At 47.4% G+C, this 22900-nt stretch overlaps 2 protein-coding genes across 4 annotated transcripts in view; both read right to left on the bottom strand.

Moving 5' to 3' along the window:
• LOC135525443 (ezrin-like) overlaps nucleotides 1–4629 on the bottom strand; it is a 52800-nt gene extending 48171 nt beyond the window's left edge. Inside the window, exon 1 of the mRNA XM_064953073.1 lies at nucleotides 4238–4629. Coding sequence (XP_064809145.1) covers nucleotides 4238–4249 — 12 coding nt within the window. The 5' untranslated portion in view covers nucleotides 4250–4629. The remainder of the gene's footprint in view (nucleotides 1–4237) is intronic.
• Nucleotides 4630–9960: 5331 nt separating this feature from the next.
• LOC135525442 (neudesin-like) lies at nucleotides 9961–17726 on the bottom strand. Of its 3 annotated transcripts, none has more exons than XM_064953070.1 (4): nucleotides 17117–17726; nucleotides 16725–16785; nucleotides 16105–16208; nucleotides 9961–10238 (listed from the first exon to the last, which is right to left on the bottom strand). In XM_064953070.1, exons 1-4 carry the CDS (start codon nucleotides 17297–17299, stop codon nucleotides 10062–10064), a joined length of 525 nt encoding a protein of 174 aa, XP_064809142.1. In that variant the 5' UTR covers nucleotides 17300–17726; the 3' UTR covers nucleotides 9961–10061. The 3 variants fall into 3 exon arrangements, with proteins under 3 accessions (XP_064809142.1, XP_064809143.1, XP_064809144.1); XM_064953071.1 differs by having other exon boundaries at nucleotides 17133–17264; XM_064953072.1 differs by lacking the exon at nucleotides 17117–17726 and adding an exon at nucleotides 16914–17021.
• Nucleotides 17727–22900: the final 5174 nt, after the last annotated feature.

Raw genomic sequence — 22900 nt, 5'->3', positions numbered from 1 at the left:
ACCCTAGGTCTCATCTCCCTGGGTAACCATAGGTCTCATCTCCCTGGGTAACCCTAGGTCTCATCTCCCTGGGTAACCCTAGGTCTCATCTCCCTGGGTAACCCTAGGTCTCATCTCCCTGGGTAACCCTAGGTCTCATCTCCCTGGGTAACCCTAGGTCTCATATCATCTCTCTGGGTAACCCTAGGTCTCATCTCCCTGTACCATCTCTGGGTAACCCAAGGTCTCATCTCTCCTGGGTAACCCTAGGTCTCATCTCCCTGGGTAACCCTAGGTCTCATCTCCCTGGGTAACCCTAGGTCTCATCTCCCTGGGTAACCCTAGGTCTCATCTCCCTGGGTAACCCTAGGTCTCATCTCCCTGGGTAACCCTAGGTCTCATCTCCCTGGGTAATCTCCCTGGGTAACCCTAGGTCTCATCTCCCTGGGTAACCCAAGGTCTCATCTCCCTGGGTAACCCAAGGTCTCATCTCCCTGGGTAACCCTAGGTCTCATCTCCCTGGGTAACCCAAGGTCTCATCTCCCTGGGTAACCCTAGGTCTCATCTCCCTGGGTAACCCAAGGTCTCATATCATCTCTCTGGGTAACCCAAGGTCTCATCTCCCTGGGTAACCCTAGGTCTCATCTCCCTGGGTAACCCTAGGTCTCATATCATCTCTCTGGGTAACCCAAGGTCTCATCTCTCTGGGTAACCCTAGGTCTCATCTCCCTGGGTAACCCTAGGTCTCATCTCCCTGGGTAACCCTAGGTCTCATCTCCCTGGGTAACCCTAGGTCTCATCTCCCTGGGTAACCATAGGTCTCATCTCCCTGGGTAACCCTAGGTCTCATCTCCCTGGGTAACCCTAGGTCTCATCTCCCTGGGTAACCCTAGGTCTCATCTCCCTGGGTAACCCTAGGTCTCATCTCCCTGGGTAACCCTAGGTCTCATCTCCCTGGGTAACCCTAGGTCTCATCTCCCTGGGTAACCATAGGTCTCATCTCCCTGGGTAACCCTAGGTCTCATCTCCTGGGTAACCCTAGGTCTCATCTCCCTGGGTAACCCTAGGTCTCATCTCTCTGGGTAACCCTAGGTCTCATCTCCCTGGGTAACCCTAGGTCTCATCTCCCTGGGTAACCATAGGTCTCATCTCCCTGGGTAACCCTAGGTCTCATCTCCCTGGGTAACCCTAGGTCTCATCTCCCTGGGTAACCCTAGGTCTCATCTCCCTGGGTAACCCTAGGTCTCATCTCCCTGGGTAACCCTAGGTCTCATCTCCCTGGGTATCTCATCTCCCTGGGTAACCCTAGGTCTCATATCATCTCTCTGCGTAACCCAAGGTCTCATATCATCTCTCTGGGTAACCCTAGGTCTCATATCATCTCTCTGGGTAACCCAAGGTCTCGTATCATCTCTCTGGGTAACCCAAGGTCTCGTATCATCTCTCTGGGTAACCCAAGGTCTCGTATCATCTCTCTGGGTAACCCAAGGTCTCATATCATCTTCCTGGGTAACCCTAGGTCTCATCTCCCTGGGTAACCCTAGGTCTCATCTCTCTGGGTAACCCTAGGTCTCATCTCCCTGGGTAACCCTAGGTCTCATCTCCCTGGGTAACCCTAGGTCTCATCTCCCTGGGTAACCCCTGGGTAAGGTCTCATCTCCCTGGGTAACCCAAGGTCTAATCTCCCTGGGTAACCCTAGGTCTCATCTCCCTGGGTAACCCAAGGTCTCATCTCCCTGGGTAACCCAAGTTCTCATCTCCCTGGGTAACCCTAGTAACCCTGGGACTAATCTCAAATTGTACCCTATTCCCATTATAGTGCACTACTTTTGACCAGGGCCCGTAGTGCTTGGTCGTAAAGTAGTGCACTATATAGGGTATACAGTAGGGTGCCATTGGGGATACAGCCCTGGAGTATTCACTATCGTGGTGAAAGCTTTATCTACTCTGACTCTCCAGAGAAGAATGTCACAGAAATGACGTCAGATTGATGTCAGACTGACCCCGGCGGTCGGACTCTCTCAAGGAGTGCTGTTGCTATGCTCCAAGTGAAACTCCATCAACAGAATACCATCCCAAGGTTATTGCTATTGTAGTGTTTGTTTAAGACACAGTACTTTTATGGAACCGAGAACGAGCCACGTAAAACTGAGCACCCGCCTCTGATTAAAATGTCTACGTGGCTACGTTATCAAAATTACATCATGGGGTTCCAACAGAGAATCTCTTAATGATTCTAGAACTGCTGTGCAAATGCCTTAGCACAGCAGCGAGAGCTAATCTATGGTAAACCAGTAATGCCTACCGTAGCCAGTCAGGAGACAGAGGCCTGTGGGTCAAACTCTGGGTTTAGTTAATAAGTAAGGCCGGTTAAGGATTCACACTTAAAATGGACTCGAAGGTTTCTTTCAAACAGAAGATGGCTTCCTTCCGATACTGTTATCGACACAAGACCACACTCATCCACTGCAGACTTGGTCTATAGGTATTTTACAAATGGTGCATCTCAGTCACCATGAGAACATTGCTGAAATAGGGAGGGAGAGAAACATTATCATTCAGTACCACCATCTCCTCCATCTTGCTGCTCTGAAGGAAAAATCCTCCATTGTAGAGAAACGGAACACTTTTACCAAATAACTTTGTCAAGGAACTGGGTTATATATTAACTAATAAATACTTTAATATTCGATCTTTATTATATATTAAGTTAAACCAAAGATATTCTTATAGATTGTATATATAAAGCATAAGTTAAATTGATTAACTTTGAGATGGCAAAATGGTTTTGGATCATATTGCATATTCTTTTTGATAGATTGTATCACATTTTTGGATCATATTGATTCATTTTTGAGATGGCAGGCCTCAAATGGTTTTGGATCAATTGTCTGGTTTTTCACTTTTTGAGATGGCAGGCCTCAAATGGTTTTGGATCATATTGATTAACTTTGAGATGGCAGGCCTCAAATGGTTTTGGATCATATTGATTCACTTTTTGATTCACTTTTTGGCAGGCCTCAAATGAGATGGCAGGCCTCAAATGGTTTTGGATCATATTGATAACTTTTTGAGATGACAGGCCTCAAATGGTTTTGGATCATATTGATTCACTTTTTGAGATGGCAGGCCTCAAATGGTTTTGGATCATATTGATTCACTTTTTGAGATGGCAGGCCTCAAATGGTTTTGGATCATATTGATTCACTTTTTGAGATGGCAGGCCTCAAATGGTTTTGGATCATATTGATTCACTTTTTGAGATGGCAGGCCTCAAATGGTTTTGGATCATAGTTCACTTTTTGATTCACATATTGATTCACTTTTTGAGATGGCAGGCCTCAAATGGTTTTGGATCATATTGATTCACTTTTGATCATATTGATGGCAGGCCTCAAATGGTTTTGGATCATATTGATTCACTTTTTGAGATGAAATGATCATATTGATTCACTTTTTGAGATGGCAGGCCTCAAATGGTTTTGGATCATATTGATTATGTAACGTCTTTCTTCCGCTGAAGGAGAGGAGGCCCAAAATGCAGCGTGGTTTAGTGTTCAACATCTTTTTTAATAGGAGAAACTAACCATGAACACAATTACAAAAACCGTGGCAAAACCCAAAACAGTCCTATCTGGCGCAATGACACAAAGACAGAAGACAACCACCCACAAAACACCCAAAGAACATGGCTGCCTAAATATGGTTCCCAAACAGAGACAACGATAAACACCTGCCTCTAATTGAGAACCAATCTAGGCAAACATAGACTTACATAATCACCTAGACTAGTGAACACCCCATAAACATACAAAAAACCCTAGACCAGACTAAAACACATAAATCCCCCATGTCACACCCTGACCTAACCAAAATAGTAAAGAAAACAAAGATAACTAAGGCCAGGGCGTGACACCTCACATGTAACTCACAGCTATTACATTAGGGCCAAATAACACTGTAACAAATAATCAGGGCAACTTCAGTGATTGTCATCGTAAATTAATTAGTGTAAGGCTATATCATCACTTTTAGACAACAATGGACAATTAATAGAAAACAAGAGGTTATTCTGGTATATTGGACATTGAAATAACATGATCATTCATTTGACCTGCCTTGTGTTACAGGCTAGTTTGGTTTAGGCTCCGTTAGATTTATTCAGATAGAAAGTAACCAATTACCGTTACGTGTAATACATGACATTTTACATAGTCGGACAAATAAAATGTTTTTTTTGTTTGTTTTTTTAACTCACCATTTTAGGCATCTTTGTTCTGGGTGGTGTGTCAGGTTTAGCGACGGAACGCGGGCTCCAAAGTACCGGAAAGAGATCGTAGTAGTTAACTTGTCTGGGGAACTCTCAGTCCGTGATAAAGAACGCTACTCCTTCTCTGCAAGGGGACACTCTCTGAAACGGTTGGGCGCCTGTCCTCTGAACTTGGCTGTGAAGATTACTTATACTGACGTGGTAGGCTACTCATGTCTGACTCATAATCAGATACATAAAAATGCCAGAGCAGAGGAGAGCCTAACCTTGTTCGATGACGCCGAAGACCTACCTGAGACAGAGTGTGGTTAAAAGCTCCACCCTACATAACAGAACGAGCTGCTGACGACTACTGTAGTGCCATCCCGACGCACCGTGGCCGTTGGGTCCTTTCAGTTACAGCCCTGAAGTTATGACTAGTGTCTATGGGGACCTTTGGTCGTTCAGACGACAGCTACAACCTTGAAGTTATGACTAGTGTCAATGGGGACCTTTGGTCGTTCAGACGACAGCTACAGCCTTGAAGTTATGACTAGTGATACATTTATATTTTTCGAGGGTCAGAAAAAATACTACCCTAGACTTTTTTAAATAAAAACTATACCACTGCCCTCAAAATGTACATGTGACAAACAGAGCCTTCGGAAAGTATTCAGACCCCTTGACTTTTTCCACATTTTGTTACTTTACAGGTTCATATTTTTTTTTAAAATACATCCTCATCAATCTACACACAATACTCCATAATGAAAAAAGCAAAAAGAGATTTTTAGACAATTTTGCAAATAAACTACAAATAAACTACTAAAACATCACATTTACATAAGTATTCAGACACTTTACTCTGTACAGTCATGGCCAAAAGTTTTGAGAATGACACAAATATTAATTTTCACAAAGTCTGCTGCCTCAGTTTGTATGATGGCAATTTGCATATACTCCAGAATGTTATGAAGAGTGATGAGATGAATTGCAAAGTCCCTCTTTGCCATGCAAATTAACTGAATCCCCCCAAAAAAACAGTTCCACTGCATTTCAGCCCTGCCACAAAAGGACCAGCTGACATCATGTCAGTGATTCTCTCGTTAACACAGGTGTATGAGTGTTGAGGAAGACAAGGCTGGAGATCACTCTGTCATGCTGATTGAGTTCGAATAACAGACTGGAAGCTTCTAAAGGAGGTTGGGTGCTTGGAATCATTTTTCTCCCTCTGTCAACCATGGCTACCTGCAAGGAAACACGTGCCGTCATCATTGCTTTGCACAAAAAGGGCTTCACAGGCAAGGATATTGCTGCCAGTAGGATTGCACCTAAAACAACCATTTATCGGATCATCAAGAAAAGAGAGTCAACACTGCAAATAGTCAACACTGCAAATATTGACTCTTTGCATCAACTTCATGTAATTGTCAATAAAAGCCTTTGACACTTATGAAATGCTTGTAATTATACTTCAGTATTCCATAGTAAAATCTGACAAAAATATCTAAAGACACTGAAGCAGCAAACTTTGTGGAAATTCATATTTGTGTCATTCTCAAAACTTTTGGCCACGACTGTACTTTGTTGAAGCACCGTTGGCAGCGATTTTAGAGCCTTGAGTCTTCTTGGGTACGACACTACAAGCTTGGCACACCTGTATTTGCGGTGTTTCTCCCATTCTTCTCAGCAGCTCTGTCAGGTTGGATGGAGAGTGTTGCTGCACAGCTATTTTCAGGTCTCTCCAGAGACGTAAAATCGGGTTCAAGTCTGGGCTTTGGCTGGGCCACTCAAGGACATTCAGAGACGTGTCCCAAAGCCACTCCTGCGTTGTCCACAGCATGATGCTGCCACCACTATGCTTCACCGTAGGGATGGAGCCATGTTTCCTCCAGATGTGACGCTTGGCATTCAGGCCAAAGAGTTCAATATTGGTTTCATCAGATCAAGAATCTTGTTTCTCAAGGTCTGAGTCCTTTAGGTGCCTTTTGGCAAACTCCAAGCGGGATGTCATAGGCCGTTTACTGAGTGGCTTCCGTCTGGCCACTTTACCATAAAGGCTTGATTGGTGGAGAGCTGCAGAGATGGTTCTCCTTCTGGAAGGTTCTCTCCATCTCTGGATCTCTGTCAGAGTGACCATCGGGTTCTTGGTCAACTTCCTGACCAAGGCCATTCTCCCCTGATTGGTCAGTTTGGCCGGGCAGCTCGAGGAAGAGTCTTCGTGGTTCCAAACCTCTAAAACTTAAGAATGACGAAAGCCACTGTGTTCTTGGGGACCTTCAATACTGCAGAAATGTTTTGGTACCCTTCCTCAGATCTGTGCCTCAACACAATCCTGTCTCGGAGCTCTACGGACAATTCCTTTGACTTCATGGCTTGGTTTTTGCTCTGACATGTACTGTCAACTGTGTGTGCCTTTCCAAATCATGTCCAATCAATTTAATTTACCCCAGGTGGGCTCAAATCGAGTTGTAGAAACATCTCAAGGATGATCAGTGGGAACAGGATGCACCTGAGCTCAATTTCGAGTCTAACAGCAAAGGGTCTGAATACTTACAGTGGCAAGAAAAGGTATGTGAACCCTTTGGAAGTACCTGGATTTCTGCATAAATTGGTCAATATATTTGATCTGATCTTCATCTAGGTCACAACAATAGACAACCAATCTGATTAAATTAATAACACACAAATAATTATACGTTTTCATGTCTTTATTGAACACACAGTGGAAAAATTCACAGTGTAGGGTGGAAAAAGTATGTGAACCCTTGGATTTAATAACTGGTTGACCCTCCTTTGGCAGCAATAACCTCATCCAAACGTTTTCTGTAGTTGTGGATCAGACCTACACAACAGTCAGGAGGAATTTTGGACCATTCCGCTTCACAGAACTGTTTAAGTTCAGCAATATTCTTGGGATGTCTGATGTGAACCGCTCTCTTGAGGTCATGCCACAGCATCTCAGATCGGGTTGAGGTCAGGACTCTGACTGGGCCAATCCAGAAGCCGTATATTCCTCTGTTGAAGCCATTCTGTTGTTGATTTACTTCTGTGTTTTGGGTTGTTGTCCTGTTGCATCATCCAACTTCTGTTGAGCTTCAATTGGGAGAACAGATAGCCCAACATTCTCCTGCAAAATGTCTTGATAAACTTGGGAATTCATTTTTCCGTCGATGATAGCAAGCTGTCCGGGCTCTGAGGCAGCAAAGCAGCCCCAAACCATGATGCTCCCTCCACTATACTTTACAGTTGGGATGAGGTTGATGTTGGTGTGCTGTGCCTTTTTTCTCTCCACACATAGTGTTGTGTGTTCCTTCCAAACAACTTGACTGTAGTTTCATCTGCCCACAGAATATTTCACCAGTAGCGCTGTGGAACATCCAGGTGCACTTTTGCAAACTTCTGATGTGCAGCAATGTTTTTTTAGCACAGCAGTGGCTTCTTCCATCATGTCCTCCCATGAACACTATTTCTTGTTTACTGTTTTACGTATCGTAGACTCGTCAACAGAGATGTTAGCATGCTCCATAGATTTCTGTAAGTCTTTAGCTGACACTCCAGGATTCTTCTTAACCTCATTGAGCATTCTGCACTGTGATCTTGCAGTCATCTTTGCAAGATGGCCACTCCTAGGGAGAGTAGCAACAGTGCTGAACTTTCTCCATTTATAGACAATTTATCTTACCCTGGATTGATGAACATCAAGGCTTTTAGAGATACTTTTGTAACCCTTTCCAGCTTTATGCAAGTCAACAATTCTTAATCTTAGGTCTTCTAAGATCTTTTTTGTTCCAGGCATGGTTCACATCAGGCAATGCTTCTTGTGAATAGCAAACTCCATTTTTGTGAGTGTTTTCTATCGGGCAGGGCAGCTCGAACCAACATCTCCAATCTTGTCTCATTGATTGGACTTCAGGTCAGCTGACTCTTGACTCCAATTAGCATTTGGAGAAGTCATTAGCCTCGGGGTTCACATACTTTACCCAACCTACACTGCGAATGTTTAAAAGGTGTATTTTTCTTTAAAAGATGTATTTCGAATATAATAATTTCTGTTATTAGTTTAAGCACACTATGTTTGTCTATTGTTGTGACTTTAAGATCAGATCAAATTTGATGACCAATTTATGCAGAAATCCATGTAATTCCAAAGGGTTCACATACTTTTTCTTGCCACTGTATATAAATAAGGTATTTTTGTTTTAAATGTTTAATACATTTGCTTACATTTTAAAAACGTTGTTTTGCTTCGTCATTATGGGCTATTGTGATGTCATTATGGGGTATTGTGATGTCATTATGGGCTATTGTGATGTCACTATGAGGTATTGTGATGTCATTATGGGCTATTGTGTGTAGATTGCTAAAGCAAAATTGTATATTTAATCTATTTTAGAATAAGGCTGCAACGTCACAAAATGTGGAAAAAGTCAAGGGGTCTGAATAACTTCCAAAGGCACTATTCTACTACATAGAAGGAGGAAACTACCTGTCCTATCCGGGTGGAAACTACCTGTCCTATCCAGGTGGAAACTACCTGTCCTATCCGGGTGGAAACTACCTGTCCTATCCGGGTTGAAACTACCTGTCCTATCCGGGTTGAAACTACCTGTCCTATCCAGGTTGAAACTACCGGTCCTATCCAGGACTACCTGTCCTATCCAGGTGAAGGTTGAAACTACCTGTCCTATCCAGGAGGAAACTACCTGTCCTATCCAGGTTGAAACTACCTGTCCTATCCAGGTTGAAACTACCTGTCCTATCCAGGTTGAAACTACCTGTCCTATCCAGGTTGAAACTACCTGTCCTATCCAGGAGGAAACTACCTGTCCTATCCAGGAGGAAACTACCTGTCCTATCCAGGTGGAAACTACCTGTCCTATCCAGGTGGAAACTACCTGTCCTATCCAGGTGGAAATGCATTGTCCTATCCAGGTTGAAACACAAGCATTTTGCTACACTACCTGTCCTATCATTAACATCTGTCCTAACCATGTGTATGTGACAAAGGAGGAAAACCTTTGATTTGAAAATAGGCCAATCAAACCTTTCCTCCTACTATTTTAATAATAATAATAATAATAATAATAATATTTGTTTCCAGGTAAACTACTTTAACATTCAATTAATGGTATCCGGGCCTGTCCTATCCAGGAGGAAACTACCTGTCTTCCGGGTGGAAACTAGCTCATATCCAGGTGGAAACAATTACAATGCTTTAAATGTCCTATCCAGGAGGAAAACATTCAGTTCTTAAAATGGAAATACATTTTACAAAGTGTCCTATTTGACTAACAACATTGTCGGAACAAACATTCCATGTTGTTTTAACATTGTATGTGACAACATAAAATTTGATATCAAAAAAAAAAACCTCTCTTTTTTAAAGATATAAATATGGTTTTAAACCAAATAATTAATGGTAAAGGAGAATAGAGCTGAAAACACATGGCTTTAAATGCCCATCTCTTGGTAATTTTACAAAGGCCACCAAACATTCCATGTTGTTTTCATCACAGAACATCTATACAAAAAATTTTCTCTTTTAAAGATATAAATATGGTTTCCAAATAAGGTAAAGGATAAGAGCGAAACACATGGCTAAATCTCTGCCCATCTCTTGTAAATGTAAATCACAGAAATGTAGACATGCAGTCCTAACAAATGGATCTGACTGGGAATTCAGAAATAATCATTTTTCAAATCATGAGCAAATTGAGGATCACACAGTATTGAATCTTCATGGTCTCCACAGTTTATTATTGGCGTACCAAAATATAAATCAGAAAAAAAAAAAAAGAAATAAAAAAAGTACCCACAAAAATCATTTGGATTAGAACTCGTCTCTGATGTTAAAATGAGGTTGGTCTTCAGGCTTGAAGTCCTCATTGGGGCTTCCATCCTGGTTGAGGATGCGTATGGCAGTGTAGCCTACAATAGGGTACTTTGTCTTGTACGTGCCCTCAAATACACTCTCTAGGGATTGGAGCTGCTCTTCAGTAAGGCCCGTCTGAAAGAGAGAGGGAGGAAACAAGGACAAGAGGCATCCATTTCATTACTAAGAGAACAGTAGGGGGGAAAAAAAGAGGGTTTTCTATGGGTTCTTTGTGGAACCTTTTCTGAAGAATCCTTTATAGTTCTGCAAAAAGGGTTCGATGGGAGTTAAACATCTACACAGGTTCTTTGCAGACCAAAGCAGGGGCATCATCCCCCCCCCCTCAAGGATTTTTATTTTTACTGCATTTCTACACAATTGGAGAAAAGAAAAAAAATGCTATTTTGGGGAACAGCAAAAACAAGCAACATTGACTCTAGCTATTATCAACCTTGATGCTGTAGTTTCATTCACCTCAGTCAACAAGGGGACTTAACATTCTACAAACATGTCATATAAGAATTAGCTGCCTGCTACGCACAAGCTCAACACCGGGATTAAAACTCGAGTTTAGTTTCATGTCAACAGTTAGCTTAGCCATGCCATCTACTACAGCCATCTCTACCTTGTCCAGCCCTCCATTTAACTGTCCCCTTTATGACTCTGCACCCCATTGAAGCTGCACCCCTTCCCCTTCCCCTTGATGACGCTGCACCCCTTCATGACGCTGCACCCCTTCACCTTCATGACGCTGCACCCCTTCACCTTCATGACGCTGCACCCCTTCATTCATGACGCTGCACCCCTTCATGCTGCACCCTTCATGACGCTGCACCCCTGCCCCTTCATGACGCTGCACCCCCCCTTCATGACGCTGCACCCCTTCCCCTTGATGACGCTGCACCGCTTCCCTTCATGACGCTGCACCCTTCATGACGCTGCACCCCTTCCCCTTGATGACGCTGCACCCCTTCCCCTTCATGACGCTGCACCCCTTCATGACGCGGCACCCCTTCCCCTTCATGACGCTGCACCGCTTCCCCTTCATGACGCTGCACCCCTTCCCCTGATGACGCTGCACCCCTTCATGACGCTGCACCCCTTCATGACGCTGCACCCTTCCCCTTGATGACGCTGCACCCCTTGATGACGCTGCACCCCCCCTTGATGACGCTGCACCCCTTCCTGCACCCCTTGATGACGCTGCACCCCTTCATGACGCTGCACCCCTTCATGACGCTGCACCGCTTCCCCTTGATGACGCTGCACCCCATTGAAGCTGCACCCCTACCCCTTGATGACCCTGCACCCCTTGATGACGCTGCACCCCTTCCCCTTGATGACGCTGCACCCCTTGATGACGCTGCACCCCTTCCCCTTGATGACGCTGCACCCCATTGAAGCTGCATGTCCCCTTCATGACACTGCACCCCTTCCCCTTCATGACGCTGCACCCCTTGATGACGCTGCACCCCTTGATGACGCTGCACCCCTTCCCCTTGATGACGCTGCACCCCTTGATGACGCTGCACCCCTTGATGACGCTGCACCCTTGATGACGCTGCACCCCTTCATGACGCTGCACCCCTTCATGACGCTGCACCCCTTCATGACGCTGCACCGCTTCCCCTTGATGACGCTGCACCCCATTGAAGCTGCACCCCTTCCCCTTCATGACGCTGCACCCCTTGATGACGCTGCACCCCTTCCCTTGATGACGCTGCACCCCTTGATGACGCTGCACCTCTTCCCCTTGATGACGCTGCACCCCATTGAAGCTGCATGTCCCCTTCATGACACTGCACCCCTTCCCCTTCATGACGCTGCACCCCTTGATGACGCTGCACCCCTTGATGACGCTGCACCCCTACCCCTTGATGACGCTGCACCCCTTGATGACGCTGCACCCCTTCCCCTTGATGACGCTGCACCCCATTGAAGCTGCATGTCCCCTTCATGACGCTGCACCCCTTCCCCTTCATGACGCTGCACCCCTTGATGACGCTGCACCCCTTGATGACGCTGCACCCCTTCATGACGCTGCACCCCTTCATGACGCTGCACCCCTTGATGACGCTGCACCCCTTGATGATGCTGCACCCCTTCCCCTTCATGACGCTGCACCCCTTCATGACGCTGCACCGCTTGATGACGCTGCACCGCTTCCCCTTCATGACGCTGCACCCCTTGATGACGCTGCACCCCTTCATGACGCTGCACCCCTTCATGACGCTGCACCCCTTCATGACGCTGCACCCTTCATGACGCTGCACCCTTCCCCTTCATGACGCTGCACCCCTTCCCCTTCATGACGCTGCACCCTTCCCCTTCATGACGCTGCACCCCTTCATGACGCTGCACCCCTTCCCCTTCATGGCGCTGCACCCCTTCCCCTTCATGACGCTGCACCCCTTCCCCTTCATGACGCTGCACCCCTTCCCCTTCATGACGCTGCACCCTTCCCCTTCATGACGCTGCACCCCTTCCCCTTCATGACGCTGCACCCCTTCATGACGCTGCACCCCTTGATGACGCTGCACCCCTTCATGACGCTGCACCCTTCCCCTTCATGACGCTGCACCCCTTCCCCTTCCTGACGCTGCACCCCTTCATGACGCTGCACCCCTTCATGACGCTGCACCCCTTCATGACGCTGCACCCCTTCATGACGCTGCACCCCTTCCCCTTCATGACGCTGCACCCCTTCCCCTTCATGACGCTGCACCCCTTCATGACGCTGCACCCCTTCATGACGCTGCACCCCTTCATGACGCTGCACCCCTCCCCTTCATGACGCTGCACCCCCCCCTTCATGACGCTGCACCCCTTCATGACGCTGCACCCCTTCCCCTTCATGACGCTGCACCCCTTCCCCTTCATGACGCTGCACCCCTTCATGACGCTGCACCCCTTGATGACGCTGCACCCCTTCATGACGCTGCACCCCTTCCCCTTCATGACGCTGCACCCCTTCCCCTTCATGACGCTGCACCCCTTCATGACGCTGCACCCCTTCCCCTTCATGACGCTGCACCCCTTCATGACGCTGCACCCCTTCATGACGCTGCACCCCTTCATGACGCTGCACCCTTCCCCTTGATGACGCTGCACCCCTTCCCCTTGATGACGCTGCACCCCTTCATGACGCTGCACCCCTTCATGACGCTGCACCCCCCCTTCATGACGCTGCACCCCTCCCCCTTCATGACGCTGCACCCCTTCATGACGCTGCACCCCTCCCCTTCATGACGCTGCACCCCTTCCCTTCATGACGCTGCACCCCTTCATGACGCTGCACCCCTTCATGACGCTGCACCCCTTCATGACGCTGCACCCCTTCCCCTTCATGACGCTGCACCCCTTCATGACGCTGCACCCCTTCATGACGCTGCACCCCTTCCCCTTCATGACGCTGCACCCCTTCATGACGCTGCACCCTCCCCCTTCATGACGCTGCACCCCTCCCCCTTCATGACGCTGCACCCCTTCATGACGCTCACCCCTTCATGACGCTGCACCCCTTCATGGCGCTGCACCCCTTCATGGCGCTGCACCCCTTCCCCTTCATGACGCTGCACCCCTTCATGACGCTGCACCCCATTGCACCCCTTCATGACGCTGCACCCCTTCATGACGCTGCACCCCTTCATGACGCTGCACCCCTTCATGGCGCTGCACCCCTTCCCCTTCATGACGCTGCACCCCTTCCCCTTCATGGCGCTGCACCCCTTCCTTCATGACGCTGCACCCCTTCATGACGCTGCACCCCTTCATGACGCTGCACCCCTTCATGACGCTGCACCCCTTGATGACGCTGCACCCCTTCCCCTTCATGACGCTGCACCCCTTCATGACGCTGCACCCCTTCCCCTTCATGACGCTGCACCCCTTCATGACGCTGCACCCCTTGATGACGCTGCACCCCTTCCCCTTCATGACGCTGCACCCCTTCATGACGCTGCACCCCTTCATGACGCTGCACCCCTTCCCCTTGATGACGCTGCACCCCTTCCCCTTGATGACGCTGCACCCCTTCATGACGCTGCACCCCTTCATGACGCTGCACCCCTACCCCTTCATGACGCTGCACCCTCCCCCTTCATGACGCTGCACCCCTTCATGACGCTGCACCCCTTCCCCTTCATGACGCTGCACCCTTCCCCTTCATGACGCTGCACCCCTTGATGACGCTGCACCCCTTCATGACGCTGCACCCCTTCCCCTTCATGACGCTGCACCCCTTCCCCTTCATGACGCTGCACCCCTTCATGACGCTGCACCCCTTCCCCTTCATGACGCTGCACCCCTTCATGACGCTGCACCCCTTCATGACGCTGCACCCCTTCATGACGCTGCACCCCTTCATGACGCTGCACCCCTTCATGACGCTGCACCCCTTCCCCTTCATGACGCTGCACCCTTCCCCTTCATGACGCTGCACCCCTTCATGACGCTGCACCCCTTCATGACGCTGCACCCTCCCCCTTCATGACGCTGCACCCCCCCTTCATGATGACGCTGCACCCCTCCCCCTTCATGACGCTGCACCCCTTCCCCTTCATGACGCTGCACCCCTTCATGACGCTGCACCCCTTCATGACGCTGCACCCCTTCCCCTTCATGACGCTGCACCCCTTCCCCTTCATGACGCTGCACCCCTTCATGACGCTGCACCCCTTCTTCCGCTTTCATGACGCTGCACCCCTTCATGACGCTGCACCCTCCCCTTCATGACGCTGCACCCCTTTCATGACGCTGCACCCCTCCCCTTCATGACGCTGCACCCCTTCATGACGCTGCACCCTTCATGACGCTGCACCCCTTCATGGCGCTGCACCCCTTCCCCTTCATGACGCTGCACCCCTTCATGACGCTGCACCCCTTCATGATGCTGCACCCCTTCATGACGCTGCACCCCTTCATGACGCTGCACCCCTTCATGACGCTGCACCCCTTCATGACGCTGCACCCCTTCATGACGCTGCACCCCCCTTCATGACGCTGCACCCCTTCCCCTTCATGACGCTGCACCCTTCCCTTCATGACGCTGCACCCCTTCATGACGCTGCACCCCTTCATGACGCTGCACCCCTTCATGACGCTGCACCCCTTCATGACGCTGCACCCCTTCCCCACCCCTTCATGACGCTGCACCCCTTCATGACGCTGCACCCCTTCATGACGCTGCACCCCCCCTTCATGACGCTGCACCCCTTCATGACGCTGCACCCCTTCATGACGCTGCACCCCTTCCCCTTCATGACGCTGCACCCCCCTTCATGACGCTGCACCCCTTCCGCTGCACCCCTTCATGACGCTGCACCCCTTCCCCCCTTCATGACGCTGCACCCCTTCATGACGCTGCACCCCTTCATGACGCTGCACCCCTTCATGACGCTGCACCCCTTCATGACGCTGCACCCCTTCATGACGCACCCTGCACCCCTTCATGACGCTGCACCCCTTCATGACGCTGCACCCTTCATGACGCTGCCCCCTTCATGACGCTGCACCCCTTCACTGCACCCCTTCATGACGCCCCCTTCATGACGCTGCACCCCTTCATGACGCTGCACCCCCTTCCCCTTGATGACGCTGCACCCCTTCATGACGCTGCACCCCTTGATGACGCTGCACCCTCCCCCTTGATGACGCTGCACCCCCCCTTCATGACGCTGCACCCCTTCATGACGCTGCACCCCTCCCCCTTCATGACGCTGCACCCCTCCCCCTTGATGACGCTGCACCCCTTCATGACGCTGCACCCCTTCATGACGCTGCACCCCTTCATGACGCTGCACCCCTTCATGACGCTGCACCCTTCCCTTGATGACGCTGCACCCCTTCATGACGCTGCACCCCTTGACGCTGCACCCCTTCATGACGCTGCACCCCTTCCCCTTCATGACGCTGCACCCCTTCATGACGCTGCACCCCTTCCCCTTCATGACGCTGCACCCCTTCCCCAGCCCAACCGTTTGTTTTGTTTTCCTTTACTCACAGTGTCAGAAGTCAGATCAGCTGGCTCAAGGGACATTTTGGCCACAGCCCTTGTGCAGTCCTTTCCAACCAAGGCATTGTATGGTCCATCTTTCCCATAGAACTCTACAAAGATAAACTAGATTAGTCCCACTGTAACAATAGCTCCTCAGTACTTACAGCTGTTACATATTTGCAGTTTGTGTGGGCCTCGTAACAAATCCCCCTTATCCTTTTCCCCTGTTATCTATCTATCTTGTTATTTCCAATGTAATCACCAGGATTGGAGTCAATTCTATTTCAATTCCAGACAATTCAAACTCCAATTCTCTTCAATGCTTTTCAAGTAGAAAAATGTGGAATTGGAATTTGGTTTACTTTATGAATTGACTGCAATTGAAATGGCATTGACCCCAACCCTGGTAATTACACCCCTTCCTATGCAGATACCAGTGATTGTGAAGGATCATTCATTCAGCATTGACACATAACTTTATCTTGTCTCTTTACTGGCCTGAACTACTATTGATATCATTGGTGACATTATCATCACGCCACACTAGCAGTCTGTGGAGTTTGATACCATATCACCCACTGTTCCAGAGATGGGGAGGATCCCAACATTGTGTGTGTGCTATTTACCTTTCCCCTTGGTGACATCAAATATCACTCCTTTTATGGCCATGTAAATGGGATGCCCGTCCTAAAACACAGCAACAGTTACATTATGTTTTTTAAAGATCAATTAGCATTATCAGTGATAAAGAAAACGATGTCATTGTGTTGGCTGACCACACCCTCACGCTGATAGTCCATTGCATTTACACATACCAAGACGAGCTCTTCATACCTCCATTCGTCTACTGTAGACGAGGACTACTGTAGTGAAGATCACGGGTTAGCTACACCCATAGCTCTGGTCCAAGGCGTTAGTGCGTGTTCCTCCACTACTACTACTACTAGTGAAGGAATGCGACCTACGCCATCGCCCAGAGCTAGCCGACCAATAGACTTACATAATAACAAGTACCTACCTCACTCCCGTCGTACCTTTTTAAATCTTCGTCTGTGAACAGTCGGACCGGTTTTGAGGCTGGTTTGTGTTTTAGTTTATTATCTTCTGCCAAACTCAACACGAGAAGCACAAATGTGATAAAAAGTTGCACTGGTGTTAGCATGGTTGTCTGGCTATTTGGACAAGCCTCAACAACGTTCATAAATAATTCCGATGTCCTCTTCTTAGGAGATCATTTGCTTCTTCGTTCCGGTTCTCTCTCTCTGTCGCTCTTACTGCCCTAAGAAACCAAGAAATTAGTCCGCTAACACAAGTAGGCTACTAGAGAAGACAGTTGAATTAAAGTTTGAGGTAAACTTGATCCATGTCCCCAGATAAATATTTGATTTCCCTAACGTTGAATAGATGAGTCATGTGGTATCTGATCACGTTCCTAAGAATGATATGCTGCCCGCGACCAAAACAGTGCTGTGTTGTGCATGTGATAGTCGGAACAAATTGGTTTCCTCTTTTAAAACCGTTCTGGGACCAGTGTACACTTCCACACAATCCAAGAACAGTTACCGAGAAAGAAAAAATAAATCTGCACTGTCATCAGCAGTTAAGGGCAATGCCTCCACTCCTCGGAAATATATGTTCCCGTTCTCCTGGCAGTAGGATATAATGCTGGCAGCACGGTCGCGGATTATTTTTCCTCAAAATAAGAGTCCCCCTACAAAGACGTACTAAACTTTGGGAATATCGATTTAAAAAAAATCAAATTCAGTGATTGTAATATTAGAGCGCACAAGGTGCAATTTCGAAATTAGGTAGATGTCCCCCAATGCTGGAAGGGGGGCCCCGAACGAAAACGTTTGGTCTAGTGCAGTACAACTATTTTTTCACGGCATTGCATTTTTTATTGATAATTAACTTAAATGTAATAACTTTGTTTATAAGTAAGTAACTTAAATATATATTGTATTATTTATACCAGCATTTCTTTAGAAAGTTTACACCAATACTGGTATGTTGAAAACTATTGTGTTGCGCTTTCAAACTCAAATCTGGACCTCCAAGCCAGTTCCAATGTGTTTTTCCATTGTTCCCCTCTAATCAGGGATTTAGACTGAATTTGACCTGAGACACTAGGTGGGTGATTCCCCTCTAATCAGGGCCTGATTTAGACCTGGGACACCAGACAATCAGGGCCTGATTTAGACCTGGGACACTGGTGAGTGATTCCCCTCTAATCCCTGATTTAGACCTGGGAATCAGGGCCTGATTTAGACCTGGGACACCAGGTGGGTGATTCCCCTCTAATCAGGGCCTGATTTAGACCTGGGACACTAGGTGAATGATTCCCCTCTAATCAGGGCCTGATTTAGACCTGGGACACTAGGTGAGTGATTCCCCTCTAATCAGGGCCTGATTTAGACCTGTGACACCAGGGGGGTGCAATTAATTATCAGGTAGAACGTAAAACGTAAAACCAGCAGGCTCCAAACTTTCCCCTCATCAGTCTACACACCATAATGAAAAACCGAAAACCGTTTTTTTAAATTTTAGCAAATGTAATAAACATTTAAAACAGAAATACCTTATTTACATACAGTGGCAAGAAAAAATATGTGAACCCTTTGGAATTACATGGATTTCTGCATAAATTGGTCATCAAATTTGATCTGATCTTCATCTAAGTCACAACAATAGACAAACATAGTGTGTCTAAACAGCTTAGGGCTGTTGTTCTGTTGGAAGGTGAAACTTTGTCCCAGTCTGAGGTCCTGAGGGATCTGGAGCAGGTTTTCATCAAGGATCTCTCTGTACTTTGCTCCGTTCATCTTTGCCTCGATCCTGACTAGTCTCCCAGTTCCTGCCGCTGAAAAACATCCCCACAGCATGATGATGCCACCACCATGCTTCACTGTAGGGATGATGCCAGGTTTCCTCCAGACTTAACGCTTGGCATTCAGACCAAAGAGTTCAATCTTGGTTTCATCAGACTAGAGAATCTTGTTTCTCATGGTCTGAGAGTCCTTTAGGTGCCTTTTGGAAAACTCCAAGCAGGCTGTCATGTGCCTTTTACTGAGGAGTGGCTTCCGTCTGGCCACTCTACCATAAAGGCCTGATTGGTGGGTTACTGTAGAGATGGTTGTCCTTCTGGAAGGTTCTCCCATCTCCACAGGGGAACTTTGGAGCTCTGTCAGAGTGACCACCGGGTTCTTTGTCACCTCCCTGACCAAGGCCCCTCTTCCCCGATTGCTCAGTTTGGCCGGGCAGCCAGCTCTATGAAGAGTTGTTCCAAACTTCTTCAATTTAAGAATGATGGAGGGCACTGTGTTCTTGGGTACCTTCAATGCTTCAGAAATGTTTTGGTACCCTTCCCGAGATCTGTGCCTCGACACAATCCTGTCTCGGAGCTCTACGGATAATTCCTTTGACCTCATTGCTTGGTTTTTGCTCTGACATGAACTGTCAACTTGTGGGTCCTTTTTAGACAGGCGTGTGCCTTTCCAAATTATGTCCAATCAATAACATTTACCACAGGTGGACTCCAATCAAGTTGTAGAAACATCTATCTAAAGGATGATCAATGGAAACAGGATGCACCTGAGCTCAATTTAGAACCTCATACCAAAGGGTCTGAATACTTACAGTACCAGTCTAAATTTTGGAAACACTGACTCATTCAAGGGGTTTTCTTTATTTTTTTTTTACTATTTTCTACATTGTAGAATAACAGTGAAAACATCAAAACTATGAAATAACACAAATGGAATCATGTAGTAACCAAAGAGGTGTTAAAAAAAATCAAAATATATTTGAGATTCTTCAATGTAGCCACCCTTTGCCTTGATGACAGCTTTGCACACACTCTCAATCAATTTTTTTAAATATTCTTTTATTTTTTTTATTTCACCTTTATTTAACCAGGTAGGCTAGTTGAGAACAAGTTCTCATTTGCAACTGCGACCTGGCCAAGATAAAGCATAGCAGTGTGAACAGACAACAGAGTTACACATGGAGTAAACAATTAACAAGTCAATAACACAGTAGAAAAAAAGAGTCTATATACATTGTGTGCAAAAGGCATGAGGAGGTAGGCGAATAATTACAATTTAGCAGATTAACACTGGAGTGATAAATGATCAGATGGTCATGTACAGGTAGAGATATTGTTGTGCAAAAAAGCAGAAAAGTAAATAAATATAAACAGTATGGGGATGAGGTAGGTAAAATTGGGTGTACAGCTGCAGCGATCGGTTAGCTGCTCAGATAGCAGATGTTTGAAGTTGGTGAGGGAGATAAAAGTCTCCAACTTCAGCAATTTTTGCAATTCGTTCCAGTCACAGGCAGCAGAGAACTGGAACGAAAGCCGGTCAAATGAGGTGTTGATTTTAGGGATGATCAGTGAGATACACCTGCTGGAGCGCGTGCTACGGGTGGGTGTTGCCATCGTGACCAGTGAACTGAGATAAGGCGGAGCTTTACCTAGCATGGACTTGTAGATGACCTGGAGCCAGTGTGTCTGGCGACGAATATGTAGCGAGGGCCAGCCGACTAGAGCATACAGGTCGCAGTGGTGGGTGGTATAAGGTGCTTTAGTGACAAAACGGATGGCACTGTGATAAACTGCATCCAGTTTGCTGAGTGGAGTGTTGGAAGCTATTTTGTAGATGACATCGCCGAAGTCGAGGATCGGTAGGATAGTCAGTTTTACTAGGGTAAGTTTGGCGGCGTGAGTGAAGGAGGCTTTGTTGCGGAATAGAAAGCCGTCTCTAGATTTGATTTTCGATTGGAGATGTTTGATATGAGTCTGGAAGGAGAGTTTACAGTCTAGCCAGACACCTAGGTACTTATAGATGTCCACATATTCAAGGTCGGAACCATCCAGGGTGGTGATGCTAGTCGGGCGTGCGGGTGCAGGCAGCGAACGGTTGAAAAGCATGCATTTGGTTTTACTAGCATTTAAGAGCAGTTGGAGGTCACGGAAGGAGTGTTGTATGGCATTGAAGCTCGTTTGGAGGTTAGATAGCACCGTGTCCAAGGACGGGCCGGAAGTATACAGAATGGTGTCGTCTGCGTAGAGGTGGATCAGTGAATCGCCCGCAGCAAGAGCAACATCATTGATATATACAGAGAAAAGAGTCGGCCCGAGAATTGAACCCTGTGGCACCCCCATAGAGACTGCCAGAGGACCGGACAGCATGCCCTCCGATTTGACACACTGAACTCTGGCTGCAAAGTAGTTGGTGAACCAGGCAAGGCAGTCATCAGAAAAACCGAGGCTACTGAGTCTGCCGATAAGAATGTGGTGATTGACAGAGTCGAAAGCCTTGGCAAGGTCGATGAAGACGGCTGCACAGTACTGTCTTTTATGGCGGTTATGATATCGTTTAGTACCTTGAGCGTGGCTGAGGTGCATCCGTGACCGTCTCGGAAACCAGATTGCACAGCGGAGAATGTACGGTGGGATTCGAGATGGTCAGTGACCTGTTTGTTGACTTGGCTTTCGAAGACCTTAGATAGGCAGGGCAGGATGGATATAGGTCTGTAACAGTTTGGGTCCAGGGTGTCTGCCCCTTTGAAGAGGGGGATGACTGCGGCAGCTTTCCAATCCTTGGGGATCTCAGACGATATGAAAGAGAGGTTGAACAGGCTGGTAATAGGGGTTGCAACAATGGCGGCGGATAGTTTCAGAAATAGAGGGTCCAGATTGTCAAGCCCAGCTGATTTGTACGGGTCTAGGTTTTGCAGCTCTTTCAGAACATCTGCTATCTGGATTTGGATAAAGGAGAACCTGGAGAGGCTTGGGCAAGTAGCTGCGGGGGGGGGGGGGGGGCAGAGCTGTTGGCCGAGGTTGGAGTAGCCAGGCGGAAGGCATGGCCAGCCGTTGAGAAATGCTTGTTGAAGTTTTTGATAATCATGGATTTATCGGTGGTGACCGTGTTACCTAGCCTCAGTGCAGTGGGCAGCTGGGAGGAGGTGCTCTTGTTCACCATGGACTTCACAGTGTCCTAGAACTTTTTGGAGTTGGAGCTACAGGATGCAAATTTCTGCCTGAAGAAGCTGGCCTTAGCTTTCCTGACTGACTGCGTGTATTGGTTCCTGACTTCCCTGAACAGTTGCATATCGCGGGGACTATTCGATGCTATTGCAGTCCGCCACAGGATGTTTTTGTGCTGGTCGAGGGCAGTCAGGTCTGGAGTGAACCAAGGGCTATATCTGTTTTTAGTTCTGCATTTTTTGAACGGAGCATGCTTATCTAAAATGGTGAGGAAGTTACTTTTAAAGAATGACCAGGCATCCTCAACTGACGGGATGAGGTCAATGTCCTTCCAGGATACCCGGGCCAGGTCGATTAGAAAGGCCTGCTCACAAAAGTGTTTTAGGGAGCATTTGACAGTGATGAGGGATGGTTGTTTGACTGCGGATCCGTAGCGGATACAAGCAATGAGGCAGTGATTTTCCAACAGTTTTGAAGGAGTTCCCACATATGCTGAGCTGAGCACTTGTTGAAATTAAATGACACCATATATAGATTCTACAGACCCTACTTTTACATTGGCACAAAGAAACATTTATTTTTCACTATAAGCCCAATATTGGCAACATGGTCTTAAAATAACGTTTAACTATTTTTTTAACATAAATTCCTTCTTGCATTTGTTTATAAGCACAATAAAATTCGACATTGATTAAAATGTAATATCTTTTACATTAGTTATCCACCTTGCAATGTTTTGAAACGCGGGCTTTTATTTTGAAAGTTTCCTCATTACCATAGGAAATGGACGTCACATCGTCAGTGCTCGCAGAA

The sequence above is a fragment of the Oncorhynchus masou genome, chromosome 32 (assembly GCF_036934945.1).
Source record: "Oncorhynchus masou masou isolate Uvic2021 chromosome 32, UVic_Omas_1.1, whole genome shotgun sequence".
Taxonomy (NCBI): domain Eukaryota; kingdom Metazoa; phylum Chordata; class Actinopteri; order Salmoniformes; family Salmonidae; genus Oncorhynchus; species Oncorhynchus masou.
Note: the sequence above shows the minus strand (reverse complement) of the source record. Positions and strands in the feature narration are given on the sequence as shown.

What these genes read in the sequence shown, in the direction of transcription:
- LOC135525442 (XM_064953070.1), bottom strand. Translation starts at nt 17,299, where the DNA reads ATGAACGTTGTTGAGGCTTGTCCAAATAGCCAGACAACCATGCTAACA. An exon ending in AAAGGTACGACGGGAGTGAG is followed by an intron (nt 16,786 to 17,116) that starts GTAGGTACTTGT and finishes GCTGTGTTTTAG; the next exon opens with GACGGGCATCCCATTTACAT. An exon ending in CTGATCTGACTTCTGACACT is followed by an intron (nt 10,239 to 16,104) that starts GTGAGTAAAGGA and finishes TCTCTCTTTCAG; the next exon opens with ACGGGCCTTACTGAAGAGCA.